The 17,596-nt window shown below is 45.4% G+C and overlaps 1 protein-coding gene across 1 annotated transcript in view; it reads left to right on the top strand.

The window, feature by feature from the left end:
- COL6A5 (collagen type VI alpha 5 chain) overlaps positions 1-8,827 on the top strand; it is a 91,249-nt gene extending 82,422 nt beyond the window's left edge. Inside the window, exons 38-41 of the mRNA XM_058657093.1 lie at positions 790-1,479; positions 3,180-3,276; positions 3,925-4,166; positions 8,631-8,827. Coding sequence (XP_058513076.1) covers positions 790-1,479; positions 3,180-3,276; positions 3,925-4,166; positions 8,631-8,650 — 1,049 coding nt within the window. The 3' untranslated portion in view covers positions 8,651-8,827. The remainder of the gene's footprint in view (positions 1-789; positions 1,480-3,179; positions 3,277-3,924; positions 4,167-8,630) is intronic.
- Positions 8,828-17,596: the final 8,769 nt, after the last annotated feature.

Genomic DNA, 17,596 nt, shown 5'->3' with positions numbered 1-17,596 from the left:
TCTGAACTAATGATTCCTGTCATGACTTCAGCAATCAACCATCATCCCCGTAATTGTGAGCAGATTTCACCATCCCTCAGCTGGTAGCAGTGCTGCCTGCATGAGCTGCTGGTATACACGACAGGATAAACTTGCATCAGAGTATAAATGGAGGCACTGAGAAAGATGTATTACACGCCCATACATACACACACAAGTCAGCCAACTGTGTGCCTAGTAATAGAGCTGACTTATGTTACAGGGCAAGCTTCTTATTTTTCATGGCACTCTGAACACCAAAAGTCTTGGAATATGTTGCTTGTGGACACAGCATGTAGATTCAACAGAGTACTTTTCTGTACCTGCTCTCATGACATTATTGCTTGCATGCACCGTGAATGTGTGTAAAGGTATATGCATTTGTGCCATGAATGAATGGAATTTCAACATCTGTTCTTGGTATCATTGCATAGGACTAACTCTTAATCAGCTCAGTTCTACAAATGTTGTAACTGCAGAGTGCACCTTCATCGTTAAGATAGTTTAACAATGATCTAAGAAGGGCTGCTGTGTCTGTTTTTTCATGAGGCGACACCTGTCGAATGGCACCAGCTCTTTATGCACCATGCACTATGTGGAGACAGTGTTGGCAAATACATCTGGGAACAAGCTCTGTGATTGATTATTGATGCCTGCCCCGTAGGTGGAGGGTGACGCCTGGCAGCACTCCAGGCATGTATTTGCCATCTGTGGCTCAGGTTTCAAGTTTGTCCTTCTCTTGGCAAGAGTAACTTGAGTTATCTGTTGCAGGACAAGAAAAACATGGCAGAACAGAAGAATCCAATCTTTCTTTTAAACCTGAGGATGTCTCTCTTCAAGACTATTACATGGATGTGGCATTTCTCATTGATGCTTCCCAACGAGTGGGGGATGATGAATTCAAGGAAGTGAAAGCGTTTGTAAGCTCTGTGCTTGATTACTTTCACGTCACCCCTGACCCTCTGACCTCCATCATAGGAGACAGGGTGGCCGTGCTCAGCTACTCTCCTTCAGGATACAGGCCCAACACGGAGGACTGCCCCGTTTACCTGGAATTTGATTTGCTTACCTATAACAGTAGGGACCAAATGAAGCATCACCTCCAAGACTCTGTGCAACAGCTCAATGGAGATGCTTTTACGGGTCATGCCCTGCAATGGACGATTGACAATGTCTTTGTGGGAACCCCCAACCTTAAGAAAAACAAAGTTATCTTCATAATATCTGCTGGTGAAACCAATCCTGTAGACAAGGAGGTCTTGAGGAATGTGTCTCAGATAGCCAAGTGTCAAGGCTACACCATATTTGTGTTTTCCTTTGGTCCTACACACAGTGACAAGGAATTAGAAGAACTAGCCAGCCAGCCTCTAGATCACCACTTAGTCCAGCTTGGCCGAACCCACAAACCAGATTTCAACTATGTCATCAGGTTTCTCAGGCCTTTTGTGCATTCCATCAGACGTAAGTCCTTCAAGCTTAACTATTGCTTTTGCAAGAGATTGTCTGTGTACAGTTGTCTGTGTGCAGTCCACCAGTAGACGTTGTGAAGCAGTTTGTACTCCAGTTAAGAGTGATGCAGTGAGGGTGAGTTGGATATGATGCAGTCAACTCTGCAGTTGACCTTGAACCTCTCTGCTGCACTTTCAAGGTTTAATCCCAAAGTGTTTGTCATGTGCCATGTTCTTTAAATGAGTTGCATCATTTATTCATCTTCAGTGCAGCCCTCGAAGTCAAATGTTGGTATCTCCACTCTACAAGTGAAGAAATAGGGGTTAAGGGACATGAAATGAGTGACTCACAAGCGCACAATTGGTATTAAGTCCCTGTGTCACTCATCATTCGTGAACAAACACACAATTAGTAAGTGGCAAACATGGACTGAATCCCACAGCTCCTGACCCCAGAGCTATGGTACTCTTGTCCATGGAAGTGCACTTGGATTTCTGAACATTTAGCGAGGCACACTGCTGAAGTAAACAAGCATCCCATTGCCGCCACCCTCCACCTGCCCCCAGGACTTTGATTTTGCCTAGTTCCCTGTGGACTTGGTTCTGACTTCAATTCTCATGATTCATTGATGCAAGTCTCCTTTAAGCCTCCCGCAACTGGCTGAGACACACCCCTGTAAGGATTATTAGGGTAGTCTTTGCCTGTAGGGAGTATGAGAGTGGCTGCTCCAGTCTTCATCCCTGTGTGATAATTTTTAGCGTAACCAGATCATGCATCAGTGAGCAGATGCTGGCCTGCACTGGAAGTTTGGAATGGGACAGATGGCACTTGGGTGAAATGAATGTTCCAGGCACCGTCACAGGGATGCAGGTCTCTGGCCTTCATATAATATGGGGATCATGTACCCCTTCGCCATGTTGGAAATTTGTAGTCATATTCAGTAGCAGCCAAAAAAAAGTGGTACCTTCTCTTAATCCCAAGATAAATAGGGCAAATTATTTTAATAGTAATAGATTTATAGATTAATAATAGAAAGACCCCCCTTTATGGGGAAAGAAGGAAATGATAGGAGGAGATGTCCTTGAATTATATCACAAGCTGGAGATATGCAGAGAGTGGAAACTTTGTACCCAATTGCTGTTGTATGAGGGGTTTTGAAAAAGTTCATGAAAAATGTATATTCTGGGAAAAATACATAGATTTCAAAATTGTTGGTGTTACACTTTTGAATTGAAAAAAATATTATTTGAGAGGTAGAGAGACACCTTACTTCCCAAGTGCCCCCATTTTCCAGGCCTCTGGGTAAATCCAGGGGAGAATTCCATCCAAGTCCCTAAGTGGCCAAGCTTCTTGAGCCGTCACCTGCTCGAGTGAACTGCATTAACCTGAAGCCGAGTTCAACAGCTGGAGCCAGGCATCAGACCCAGACACTCCAATATGAGACCCAGACAGCTTAACCAGCATCCTAACCCCTACACTGAGCACCCACCCCAAAGTTTTAATGTCTTTCAATTTCATTTCCAACACTTTCACAAATACTTTTATAACCCATTGACTTTGCCTGCAATAAAGTATTTCAATGTAATTGTGCTTACTTATAAATTGAATTTGTTCTTGAAAATATTACCAACTACAAAACCAATAATCTGACTTTGGATAATAGTACTAACAGGAGGGTCAAATGTGAACTAATCAGTCCTCTCTCTCTCCAGGTGCCATTAACAGCTATCCCTCAGATGAGCTGAGAGCCAAGTGCCCCAATGTCACCTATCCCAGTCCAGAAAGCATCGACACAGAGAACACAGTCTTGTAAGTTGAAAACACTCAAAGTTTGAGCTCTGTAACATCAAAAGCTAGATGTGACCATTTGATTGATTTTTTTTTGCATAAAATTCACTTATTGCCCACATCCTGGCCTGGTGCAGGTTGACAGGAGGATCCTGTTCCTTGTCGCCCCTTAGGAATTGAGGATTTAACTGCTACATAGATCTTAAGAATTTCCCTAAAATGTGGTCCCTTCCCTGGGCCTCTGCAGCCAGTGGACAGGAAGGCAAGAGAAGTCGTGGGAGTTCACACAAGCCAGGGGCAGGCAGGGCTGTGCCTGGAGGGAAGTGGGGGATTCATTTGAGATGCCAGCAATTCCAGAGCAGAAGCAACTCACGAGAGAGAACAGTTGCCACTTGGGAAGCAAAGCACATAAGAAGACTGGAAAGAAAGGCTCTTTCAAGTCTGATTTTGTAGAATACAACCCCAAGTACCCAGTAAAAATTCAGGGATGAAATAATATTGGCTTGGCATCCCACACAACTACCCCCAAGTGAAATGACATCCACAACCTGAATTTGGCCTGTCTCAACCCCATGCAACAAATGGGTTCCTCTGATGTCATCAGATTGTATGTACATTTAACCCTGCAAGGTCAAACGTATTTTCCATCTCTTTTCTCTATCGCCTCAGTCTTATTCCTGAGATGTATGAAATAGAGAGAGGTGACAATGGGCTGTTCGGCGAGCCCGGCTCCTGGGAACAGCATTTCTCGGCGTTAGGAAACAACCAGAGGAACGATTCTCAGATTGCGATGGGTCTAATGCAGAAGCTGTACATGCTGTTCTCAACGGGAGACATGATGCTGAAAGACAAGGGCGAGGCACAGCCGGAAGAAACTCCGGCCCCTGTGACTGATCGGCAGGACAGGAAAGGTAATGTCCCCAACTCCTGTGAGTGGGTTCTCCTTTGATGAAAGGTCTGGCACAAGTGGAATTGACAGGACAGATCTAAAAGAAGGGGTTATCACCCAGCATCACAGGGAGGTCCCCCAAAATAAGGAGACCAGGGAGATGAAACTCCAGAAGGGCATAGTGGGGGTCAGCTGTGTTCATAAAATCAAAACACTGGTAGACAGAAATGATTGCTTGGTGTGGAACCAGGGCACTGAGGAGGGAGAAGGTTGAGAGGCAGGACAAAGGGAGGAGGCCAACACCTGTTGCAGTGTGGTGAGTCCGTTGAGCAAGGGGATGCTGCTGGGACACTCGGCTCTGCTCCATTTTGCTTAGATTTTGCATGTTTGAGATGAGGTGCCAGGTGGAAGCCCAGTCGTACCAGGCCCCAAAGGAGCAGGTTCCCATTGTCCCACAGTCTACATGGCCGACGGGCAGCTTTTTCCACTGAGTGGGGGAAATGCTGCTAGGCCTACAACCACAGAGGACACAGGATGTTACTGACAGTCTGAGAAAAGCAATAAACAACTCTTACTGTATCCCTGAATGAAAGGGGAGGAATTGTTTAAAAATCAACAGTCCTGAGTATATGCTAAAACTATACATATCCAATGACCCAGTCATTTTATTCCACCACAGATTGTCCACCGGAAGCATTAAAACAGCAGCACTATTTATAGGGGTCTGCAAGTGGGAACAAAAATGCCATAAAGCATAACAGAAAAATAAATGCTATAAAATACTGTGAATTAGGTGTGCATAGTTCAAAAAAGTATAATTATGGCTACTAAAATAGATATTAATATAGAAGCAGTTAATGGTATATACGCAAACTAATATACAACACAAAACACAAATGTAAAAATAGATTTAGCAAGATATGTAAATGGAGAACTGAATCAACAAAATGATGGAAAAACAAGGTTAATGGAAATGTTGAAGCGATATCCACAATGGACAGGAATGATGAGATGTACGGAAATGATGACTGGACATCAGTAGGATGACATTTCTGGTCCCAGGATGGAGGAGTCCACACCACCTGTCTCTCATCGATGACAAGGGAAATTTCTGGGAGAAACACAAAAGGTAGCTACCTGGAGATTTTATGAAGTGAACACAAGTAGGTAGCGAGGTGGGGTGACTGTTCTTCTGGGGCTCCATGCCAAAGGCAGGCCAGACACTGTCTGGTGGCAGTGCAGCCATGGCTAACCCTCAACAGAAAACCCATCTCTACAGACATCATCAGCTACGAAGATGAGCCCTGTGTGCTGGGAACAGTGGAACAAATGCTAGATTGTTTCCTCCAGAGGCAGGCAGCTGGTAGGAGCTGAGTGGAAGGCTAGACAGCTGACATGAAAGAGAAACATTGTGTTTCTTGCCAGATGCATTGGAAAGAAAGGTCCCGTGTGAAGGACCCCAGAGAAAAGAAAGTGAGGAGCGGATCCTCTAATTGTACATAGGGGACCTGCATGCACCCCAGAGTCTCCCCTAAACTGTTGGTGGGTAGGGAAAATCCTAAACATCGTGCCAAAGGCTTTGTGAATTCTGCTACAGTTGCAGCCTCTGCCCACAGCAGGAGACAGGACTCACATGAGGAGCCCAACTGATTTGATTGTCTCCGGAAACAAACAAAATTAAATTCTTGAAGAGAATCATAATATGACTTGGAGTCTATACAACATAATATCCAAAATGTCCAGGATACAGTCCAAAATGTTGCAACTTACAGAGAACTAGAAGATCTGGGCAATTCTCAGAGGGAAAAAACAATGGACCATGCCAACTTGAAGCTAACTCAGATGTCGCAAATATCAGCCTTAAACAGGGAAACAGCTCTTGTAACTATGTTCCATGGGATGAAGGCAGCACCTTGAAATGAATGGAAATCTAGACAGTAGAAAGCTAGAGAGACAAAAAAGAACCAAGGAATATTTCTGAAAGAAAAAAGAAAAAAATCTAAAGAAAACTAAATTCCTGATAGAAAAAAATTAACTTTTACAATTCATTGAATGAACTTCATGAGAGTGAAGATGACAGCAAGATTAGAAAAAAAAAAAAAAAGAAAAAGAAAGAAAGATTAGAGCGAAAAGAGAATGAGGACCAAAGAGACTGTGGAACAGAATCCAAAAGTCTAACATTCATTTCATTGGAATTCCATGAGGGGAGCAGGAATAAATCCATGCAGGAAAAAATATTTGAAGAAACGGTGATAAAAAAAAAACCCTTGAATTTATGTTTTCAAGAGCTCAGGGAAAATCCTACAGAGACACTATCATATCAGGCTCTTGAACACAAAGGGAAAAAGTCTTGAAGCAGCTGGAGAAAAGTGTTTTGTTGGAAAGGCACAGCTGTCCAAACCATCATGACTTTCTCGTCTGAACCATGGTGTTCAGAGGCCATGGGAGCATTTTTTCTTTAAGGTTGCTGCAAGAGAAGAACTGTGAGCACAGACTTTAATAATCAGTTCAGAAATCTTTCTAGAATGAAGGCAATTAATGACCTTCTCGGGTAAAGGAAAGCTAAGAGAACTTGTTACCAGCAGACCTTGTCTACGGAGATATAACGATGAGGAGTCAGGTGGCTAGGCAATGCTTTGAGGGAGACAAACTTGGCTCTGAGATGAGACACAAGGATGAGGGAGCCAGAGAGAGCTGGAGTACAGACCCCACCCATCCGTGGGAGCTACTGTGTTGTCTCAATGGTAATTTTATATCCAGGATATAAAATACTGTGTGAGAACAGGAATCAATATCACACATCTGCAAGTGGAAACCCTGAGACTCAAAGAGATGGCTTGCATGGCTAGAACTTGAGTCTAACTCAGGGGCATGCCCAACGACTTGAGTCGTCGGGGTAGATCAGCGACAGGAGGATGGTGGCAGAGGGAAGGTGTTCCTCTGCCCATGCACAGAGAAGGTGGTTAGACAGCAGGAATGCTATCATCCCAGTGGTGAGAGCTGGGAATAAAGGTATGGCTCTCCGGCTTGCTCAAGAGGTCTGTTTCAGCACACAGAAGGCGGTGTCCTGTGCGTCTCCACGTGGTAGGGAAAGGGCTGTGGGACCTGCTTTGCCTCTTTTAAGCACTCCAGTGCTACCAGATCTGCACTCCACCCTTCTGGTCACAACACTAGAAATACCTCAAAAAGTTCAATTCAGTTAGATCCCTGGGATCTAATTAACAACGGAATCAGTGTAGAGAGCTCTTACTCAGAGGTTCCCAGGTTGGTCTATCCATTAGAATCATCCATTTTTGGAGCAGTCCAAAGTCTATCTCATATGCCACGTAATTATACTTCCTGGAGGTGGTACCAGGAGTTTGGGAAGCAACCCCAGGTGATTCCAGTGTCCAGTAATTTGAGTTCATCAATCCTGTTAGATGTTTCCAAGTGACCTGGTATGAAAAATAAAGTTGATAGAATCAAAAGAACTATGAAAAAGTAAGCATTGCGATATCCTTCTTGTTATCATTTTTATAATTTCTTTCCTCTGAAAGTTTTCTGCATTTTTCTGTGGTAACAATGTGGTCATAAGCTTTAGAATTAGGTGTTGCCCTTCACCATCTTCCTGGAGATTTCCTGCCATGGCTGGCTTGCTGGCCTTAGGCCAGACCCGCTCTGCACTGCGCATCTGGGACTCTTAAAAAAAAAAAAAAAAAACATCAGTTTGACTTTTTTGTTCTTGGAATCACAGGAACTTAGAAGTTGAAGATCAGAATGACTTTGGAAGTCACCGAGTTGCAGTGTGTCTTTTTATAGACAACAAGGTGGAAGCTATAGACATTGAAACTGATTCAGCTTCAGAGAACAATATTCAGAGTTCCCAGTCTAATACTGCTTGTCATGCTGTCTTTGGTTGTGTAGTGTGTCTTATATATTTGGGAGATACAGAAGCCTTATATTTTTAGAAAGATTTATTTTATTATTTTTTTATTGGGAGGTCAGATATACAGAGAGGAGGAGAGATAGAGAGGAAGATCTTCTATCTGTTGATTTACTCCGCAAGTGGCTGCAATGGCCGGAGCTGTGCTGATCTGAACCCAGGAGCTTCGTCCAGGTCTCCCCCGGGGTAGGCTCCCAAGGCTTTGGGCCGTCCTTGACTGTTTTCCCAGGCCACAAGTAGGGAGCTGGATGGGAAGCGGGGCTGCCAAAATTAGAGCCAGCGTCCATATGGGATCCCGGCATGTTCAAGGTGAGGATGGTAGCCGCTAGGCTACCGCACTGGGTCCAAGAATCCCCACTTTTTGATGAGAAGAATACTCTGTGGTTATGCATGAGGTTTTGGTGACTTAGAAATGTAAGTCATGTCTATCCCTTACCACATCACGTTGAATAGGATTCTGCTTTGTTAAAGATGACCCCAAAAGGACTTGTGTTTGTTTCACAGGCGGTATATAAAAACAGAATGTCATGATATTTACAAATGCAATGATGTTTGCATTTGCAGACGGTGAAAGCACAGGGTGATCACGGCAGAAGAGTGCCTCTGTTGCCCTGTTCCAGAATGTTCCATGTGGTTCCAATCAGAAATTCTACAGCATCTATTAGAGCAGTAAGTGGCAGAAATGCTTAATGAAAACAATTTGCTAAGAGCATCCTACATGTGTTCCCCGTGTCGGATCTGCAGGAGAAACATTTCCAAGTGCAGACATCAGCGTGTGTGGTCAAGGGCCAGGAATGATCACGTGTCTCCTGAGAGCTAGGCAGCCTGACCTCGAATAATTAGCAGAATGTTGTGTTCGACAGCTCTGCGTGAACAAGGTGCTGCTTTTCATGCTGTGTCCGTGTCGTTCTCATTTCATCTCCAGCTCAGATTGGACTCTGGAGTAGAAGGCTTCTCGAAGTAGAATTTCAGAGGGATGTCTTCTACCCGTTCGCAGGATTAGATATGCTGTATCTAGAAACCCACTGGCCAGGCTGGTCCTACCCGCAGTCCCTTTGCTGTTCCAGAACATTTGCAGCAGGGTAGAAATCACAGGGGAAAAGATGACTGTTCGGTGCTGTGATCATTCACTTCGCATTTCAGCCAGCTTTGCTCTGTGCGCACTTTACTTTTGCTGTCGGAACAATTATGGAAAAGCTTGACTATTCTGTCAGGCCAGGGCTGTTGGGAAGCACAGTGTAATGAAAGATAATTTCTGAAATAAAAGTAAGTCTGACCTGACAATTTGTTCTGTTCGTTTGTTTTTAACTGCTGTCTACCTCAAACCCATTAGAATAACAGTGCAAGACTGAACGCTTCTGCAAGATATGCACAGAATGTAAAATAAGGCAATAATGAATTCATTCCTAAAAATCATTTAGTTCACTTAAGGCAACAGCTCATCTCCAAGTCAATGAGCATATGTCTAATAAAAAAAAAACCAAAATGACTATGTTAATGGGATGATAATACAGGCAGTTTTGTACTTCTTCCACATAATTTTCTGTAATATTACAGTTGGTGCATGTGTAATTTATGATCATTCTATCAGTAAATTCTAGGTTGTCAGAATTTCGTTAAGTCGCTATTTGTTGCTCTCTGGGAGGTTTTATGGTAAGATTAGTCATTTAATAAAGTTTTTCCCTTAAAATCTGTATGTGTATGGGGGTTCCTGGGAGACCCATGGCAGACCTGGGTCGAGCGCCTGCTTCTAACTTCAGGCTGTCCCAGTGTTGGTCATTGCAGCCACTTGGGGAGTAAAATGGTGGATTGGAACTCTCTCTCCTTCTCTTCCAAATCCTCTCACTGTGTGTGTGTGTGTGTGTGTGTGTGTGTGTGTGTGTGTGTGTGTGTGAGAGAGAGAGAGAGAGAGAGAGAGGGAGAGAGAGAGAGAGAGAGAATTTCCATTAAAAGGAAAGAAAGTATGGAGTGAGACTTGACCCCTTTATCCCTCTTTTCAGAGAACAGTAGCCATTGTCTTGAGTCCAGTGCTTGGCGTCCTTCTGTAAGCCTTTTAGGCTTTTAGACGGTTGTCTATAGTCACAAACAATCCATACTACTGAGTCCTAGGTTTTAAAATGTTGCACAAATAATGTCATAATGTATCTTTCTACAACTTTCTTTGGTTCACTGTTACCTCTGAGGTTTGCTCCTGTCTGTAGCTGCAACCCCAGCTCACCAGTTTCACTGCTGTTTTAGACTTTCAGACTGAATTCAGACCTTTACTGAATTATGTATGCAATGCTGCAATGCCTGTGAGCCATCAGCTGCTGCCTCGTAGGGTCTGCACCGGCAGGAAGCTGGAATCAGGAGCTGGAACTGAGACTTACATGCAGGTATTCTGATTGTGTGTGTGTGTGTGAGAGAGAGAGAGAGAGAGAAAGAGAGAGAGAGAGAGAGAGAGAGAGAGAGAGCGCCCCACCTGGGGTCTTAATGAAAACCAAATACCTGTGCCTTGTCATGCTGTATGTCTTAAGTTGGGTGAGGGAAATACACATTCTTTGTTATTATGTATATCTTTTGGATGCATGACATTTTGTAATTTTAGAAATGCTATATCCAGTCATGAACAAAAGGTAAATTCTACATCCAAGTACATCTTCAAGCCATGTGTGGACTTGTGCGGAATTAAGAACAGATATATTTCAACACAATGATCAAGCTCAGAGTTGGGCAACTTCTAGAATAATGGTTCTCCTTCAACATGGAGCACCAGCAGAACTCCTCCTCCTGGCTGGTGTGTCACACAACATGGATCAATGTATAAAAACAATTTGAGTTACCTTGGGTGCACACTATGTCTGATCTATGTGCGATCATTTTACTTGATTACAGGTCAGCATGCTGTAATGCATCTCAGAGCTAAGGGGGCGGGGATACAGACATTGTGTCACTGTAAGCCTAGGGAGCTTTTATTTTTATTGGAAAGGTGGATTTATAGAGAGGAGAAGCATAAAGATCTTTCATCTACTGGTTTGCTCTCTAAATGGCCACAATGGCTGAAGCTGAACCGATCTGAAGCCAGGAGCCAGGAACTTCTTCAGGTCTCCCACATGGATCTGCATTCCAAGACTTTAGACCATCTAGACTGCTTTCCCAGGCCACAAACAGGAAACTGGAGGGAAGTGGAGCTGTTGGGACACAAACTGATGCCCATATGGGATCCAGGTGCTTGCAGGGGGAGGATATGCTGTTGGCCCCATTACCCCAGGCTCAAGTCTAGGAAGCTTTTAAACAAGGGTGTATCATAAGCCAGCATTCATGGAAAATATGTAATGCTTGAATGCATGCTGTGGGTACAGAAATGTCAAAAATCAACAGACTGCCCTGGGAGTGGTAAGCACTCAGTGTGTGAATTCAGGGCAAGACTGCCAGGAGAAAAGCTGGTGATCTCCTTGGAAATCAGCGGAGATGCACAAGGGAGTTCAACAATGGGAGAAGATTTCAAGGAATACATGGGACTCACTGCAGCTGCCTGCTTCAAGATCTACAACGCCCTCCCTGCGACAGTGGTAACTCCTTCCAGCCCTCCCGGGGGAACTTGTAAAGCTCAGCTTTGGTCCCCTTTCCATCCCACTGTCTTTCTGCTTGCTGCAAGGCACGTCTTTCTTTGGGTTGATTCTAACCACCTGCCAGAGCCTGAGCAAGTCCTCCTTCCTGCCCACAGTGTATTCTCCTGGTCCCTGGGTCTCTCCCTGTAGGCCCTGGCTTGGATGGATAACAGTGTCCCAAGCAGGTTGCCATGTCCCCAAGAGGCAGTGAAGTAAGTACACACTTAACCTTGTTTGTTCATCCCTGTGCCCCCTAGTATCTGGGGTTGGTGTATCCAGTAAAGATTTGATGAATGCATGAACAACCTCATCTGGAAGAAAAAAAGACTGTTGGGGTACGCATCAAGGAGGGGCCGTGACAAGAAACAAAGCTTGGCAGAAGAGCCTTGTGTCTGTTCACTTAGATGAGCGGGATGTGGGTGGAGCATGAGCAGGCTTGTGGGGAGGCCAGTGCAGCCTGGACATCTGGGCCAAGGGCAAGTATGGTGAACTGAAGAGAGCCTTTTCAGAAGGCTGTAAAAGGAAAAACAGTGAGCTCAACACATCCTGAGCCATTGCACAACATCCAACCTGTTTGAACATGGGATGGCCTAGGAACAGGACTACACACCCTTAAAGGGAGCCCCAGCACACACAGCCCCGTTTTCCCAGGGGGCCTGTGCAGAAGTGACCCAGAGCCAAGCCTGCGGCCCTTCCACAACATGAGAACAGGCACCAGAGAACAGCTGCCCAGAGTTCCAGATGACTAAGAGTCCTGTGACATTGCTGGAAAACTTCATCTGACAGTTTTAAGCTGATTCCTGAATCTTTTATCCGAGTGTGAACAGAGGATGAAAACTTGAATAGTCACGGTTGGAAGGTTGTACAACCCCTAGCCATCACCCATCTCCAGAGGATCCTGCCTCTATCCAGAGCTTTTCACTTAAAGAAGATCAGAGATCCAGCCCCAAAACTCTGGAATTTTCTTTGACCTAAATTCTTTCTCCTGCGTTATCTACTGTGGCAGTACTAGTCCCTCTTGTTAGCCAAGATGCAAAGAGGAAACAGGTAGCCAAAACCAATTGTATTAGAAACAAATCCGAAGTGGGTGGTGAACTGCCAGCGTGCAGGCTGGAGAGGCAATGGCAAGGCGAGTCTTCCAGCAGGCTGGGATTGTGTATTTTGAGGATTTCGGGGTGACGGGGGAGTAGGCAGCAAATGCATAGCTTTTCAAGCACACTTCAACTTTGGTAGGTCTTGTTCCATGGGGGCTAGGTGGCTGGAAGGAAATACAGAGGGCACAATGTAGAGCACTGGTCACTGGCTAGACCGATCTTTTGAAAGGTTGAGGAAGAGTTCCTGAGGGAACTGCTTCTGTGTCCTATTTGGGACCATATGGCTGTGACTTGTGCCCTTACTCCATCACCTCTCGCCTTGTCAAATGCTAAGAACTTAAGACAGGTTCGTTATCTCTGTTTCTCTGTGCAAGAAAAGCTGGATGAATAAACCCTCTCAAGCTGAGCCTGACCCCTTCATTGTCTTCTCCCCAGTGCCATTTCTGAATAGGAAGTTGATTCTCTCTTGAGTAAAAGCTCCAACAGTTCTCAGTGTTCTCACCGTGGTCGGACAGCCGTGTGGAGACTGGCTCACAAGGGGACTGTTTATCTTCTCCTTCAAAAGAATAGTCAGCAATCTGGGATGATGTGTTTGATGAGAATAGACAAGCAAATCATCTGCTATCCCCTCAGTTACTAGCATTTTTGTCCAACAAAATATTTCATCCTAGAGTGATAGGTAACACTAATCAACAAGTGCCTACGTTTCACAGCTTTGGACGGCCACCGTCCTGGCTACCCAGTTGTAGCTGGTAGCCCGTGAACCAACAGCATCAACCAGGAACTTGTGAGAAATGCAGCCTCCCAGGTTTACTGGGTCAGAATCTGCATTTCAGCAAGGACTCTTGGTGATTCACATGCACATCTAACTTCGAGAAGAAATTGTGCGGAAGCTCTGTGAATGAGTCGAGGCATTTTCCAGATTTTGGGCTGAGCATGGCATTGGATGTTAATCATCCTCCACGTCACAGGCACTGTGCTGGAGGCAAAGAATACAAAGGTAGCAGGTGCCTTGAGCGCATGGTCCAGCTGGGAAGACTGACCCACGCAGGGACTGCTTCTATTTCACACAGTGGTGCCAAGGTAAGGGCATGTCGTGAGCCCAGTGGGAGTCTGGAAGGACTTTTTAACATAAAATGAGCACCCAGAGACTTCTGCAGAAAGTCTTTTGATCTGACTGAAAATGGTTGGGTATTGCTCAACAAGGCAGAAATACACCAGGCAACCAAGTGAGGAACAAGAGTCTCTCTTGAGTGTTTGCGCTTAAAAATGTTGTTGGAACTCTAGAGGCACATGTTCATGGGGAAGACAGTGACTACCAGGATTCTGCATGTGCCAACCCTGAGTCAAAGAGTGATGGAGAGCAGGTTGTGGAGGTCAGAGTGGGTCAGGTTGGAAGGACCTTTCACACCCTGCAGAAGAGCTTAGAACCTATTGCCGAGCCACCAGGGTACTCCAAGGACAGGGAAGAGACATGACTGGATTCATACCATGGCTGGCACTGTCTGCTGAAGGATGGGGGAAGTACAAGCTGTAAGAGTGGGCAGTGCTGCTCAGCGTGGAGATGAGTGGACATCTGAGGGAGATGCTAGAATTAGTAGGATGTCATTATCCATGGGTTTGCACAGATGACAACGGAGAGAAGACCACTGGGTAGAGCAGTGGTTCTCACACCTGAGGGAGCAGCAGACTCCTGCCTGCTGGGCTTGTCAACATCCAGATGACTGCATCACCCAGATTCTCTGAGTCAGCAGATTTTGGTAAGGCCTGGGAATCTGCATTCCTAACATGGTTCCCAAGGGCTGATAGTACTTCTGGTCCTCAACTTTCTGTTTGAAAACCCTTTGCACAAGTCGCTCCCTGCTTCCCTCTTTCAAGTTATCCCTGAACTCATATGGGAGGTTTTTCAGCTGTTGGTGCCTGGTCTCAACCCAGGGATGCCTACTGGGATTGTGGTGTGGTATGCAGACTGAACACTGGGCATTTGGAAAGCTGCAGGGTGATTCTAATGTGCAACCTAACTAATGACAACCTAACTATCTTGGTAATACAGGCAAAGGAGCCATTCTAGTGTTTCTCGGACATATAAAAATTATTTCATAATGTACTTGTTCTCCTCTCCAAATAATTTATTAATGGGTGTCCTCATACAAGGATGTTTTTGAAAGTTTGAGGAAAAATAGGATTAAAAGATAAGGTTGTTTTGGTGCAAGAAAAATTTGAAATCCATACAGAGTTACTGTAACACACACATTTTTCAGGAACCTTTTGAGGCCCCTTCACTTGTAATGAATATATGAAGTATCTATCCAGGTAATGAATGTAATATATAATGGCTGCTATCTGAAAAGTACTAACAGAATAGGATAGATACTCTTCCCAAGCCCCAGGCAAGAGGAAAAAAAGAAAAAATACATTTGTTTAGTTTTTCATGAGCACCAGATCTTACAGTAAGTCCTTTGTGAGCATTATTCCATTTCATGTTGGCAAGAAAGCCAACGGTAAGATAGCGTTGTCTCCATTTAATACATGACAGATCCGGGGCTCAGAAAGTAAAGGCCTCATAATCCAGGCTAAAGAGGATTTTAGATCTGGATTTGCCTGGTTCTTCCAGAGGCTGCAGGCTTTTCCCACGTTCGCAGGGGAAGAGAAATTGCCTACAAGGTGTGAACTACAATCCTGCAGAGGCCTAAGCTATCTAGGATGCTGCCCACTGCTGTCAAGCTACCTTGCAGTTGGGCTGAAGGTCACGGGGCCTTCCAAAGTATTCCCGCCCTCAGCATGGAGACATCCCATCCACCTGAATCTTGAAAAGGGGTGCGCTTTTTATGGTAGGGGCCAGAATAGTGGGGGCCGTGCTGATGAAGGATACTGGTTGTTTGTCCGTTTCTCCATTTAGGTAACATCCCCTGGGAGAATGAGTGTGAATGTAATGTCTTCCTTAGCAACAGGCAGGGCTATTAGCTGATGACAGGTTGTTCTATTTTCCATTGATTGGTAATTGCATATAAACCTGTATTACTGACACCTGATTCAGTGCAGGCACTCACCCCATCGGAAAAGTCTAAGACCTGTCTCCAGCCTCCAGTTTGCGGAATAGATAGTCAGGTAACTGACTGCTTGTTTCTGGGTTCAAATCCTTAGCTGGTTCCCATGAAACAATGCTTTTATTTTCACACATTTTGATGATTTCAGTTTACAGAGGTGGGAGGAGTAGCCAGTATTGGGCATCACGACCCTTGTTCCTGTACTGCTCTTAATCAGCTCTGCCACTCTGGGTGGTGATCTCTTCATCAACAACCAGAGACAAAGATCTTAGCAAGCTCACTGGAGGAGATGAGAAAATGCCTAGCACGATGCCTCACCCCTGGCAGATCCTCACATCGAGCTAGCTCTCCGTATCTAGCTCCTGTTCTTCCTCATCATCAGCACCGTGAGTTGTGTTCGTCTTCCCTGAAATCCCTTCAGTTCATGTGCATTGTGATCAGTAATTTGCAGTTTGTTCTGGTGTCTGCTGCTAGGTGCTGAGACTTCCAGCAGTGCTTGATTTTTGCTTAGATTCAGCCTCTCCTTTCCTGCCAGCCCTCCCCCAGCCCTCACTTCTGGCGGGTGTCAGAAGGAGCTGCGACAGAGCTTGGTCCGGGCTCGGTGACCCTACAGAAGCCCCATGTACAGTGTGCTGGTGCTCCGCCGTTTCTGCCGTGCCTCCATGGGAATCCCTGTGCTGCACCAGAAAGATGTCTGCCTAGTGATGAAGGGACCACCCTTCACAGCTTCGATGCTAGTCATTTGATTGCTGTCTGAGGCCCTCTGGGTTCAAAGAGGTGTCCAAAATGTAAGTTGGAACCGTGGCAAGAGCCTGACCGCTTCTACCACATACCGGTTCTGATACAGGATAGGCAGGCAGCTAGTTCAGAGCCTGCTGAGCTGGAGGGACCTGGGAGCCGCAAACTCCAGCCCCACCTGCTTGTCAATCAAGACACCCCCTCTGCTGGGCTGCATTGGCACCATCAGTGCCATGTGAAATTCTATGAGGGCACCACAAAACTCCCCAGTGGCTTTGGAGCTGGAGAGGCACCCCACTCTGACCTCACAGAAGAGGCTAACAGCTTGCGGGGTGCTCCCTGATGCCAGAAGCCCCAACCGGGGGAGGTACACTTCCTGCTCCTCCCTTTCTCTCTATGGCCTATGTCCACTCAGGATGAGTGTGTGTGTGTGTGTGTGTGTGTGTTTACTTTCTCACCTGTTGAATAACATGTACTTTATGTGCATGAACAGTAAGAATGCCCGTGTTATGCAATGGCAAGATCCTGGAATAAAAATGAACTCCCCAGTCCCCGACTTCAGTTCCATGGTTAGAGAATTGCATCTTTCTCAGCTGTGAAATTGATTTTGTGAAATACAGCACACATGAGGTGGTTTAGGCAGGGTCTGGCTTGCAGCAGCGCCTCTGCACAAGGTGGAAACAAGCCCGGAGGAATCCATTTGGGAAGCTGGATTATCCTGCAGGGCAGGCTGAAGAGCAGGACTGTATAGAACTTTGCAGAGAGCTGCTCGTGGCTTTTGAACCCTTTATTGGGGATTTGCTGTCACTCTACGGTCCGCTTGCTATCAAAGCAGATTTTAGCAACTGTGTTCGCTGTGGCCTTTTCCCTGGGTATAGAATTTCAGGAAGCACGTGCAGCTGCCTGCCCACTTGTATGGCAGTGTTCTATGATGCCATAGCACCCGATGTGGTTGGCAGAAGTCTTTCATGTCTCGTGTGTGTGTGTGTAAAGCTGCCTCCACCACAAATCTTATCATTACTTTACTCCCAATGACCTAAGATGCATTACCTGAACTTAAT

Source organism: Ochotona princeps, chromosome 30, assembly GCF_030435755.1.
Source record: "Ochotona princeps isolate mOchPri1 chromosome 30, mOchPri1.hap1, whole genome shotgun sequence".
NCBI classification, from domain to species: domain Eukaryota; kingdom Metazoa; phylum Chordata; class Mammalia; order Lagomorpha; family Ochotonidae; genus Ochotona; species Ochotona princeps.
Note: the sequence above shows the minus strand (reverse complement) of the source record. Positions and strands in the feature narration are given on the sequence as shown.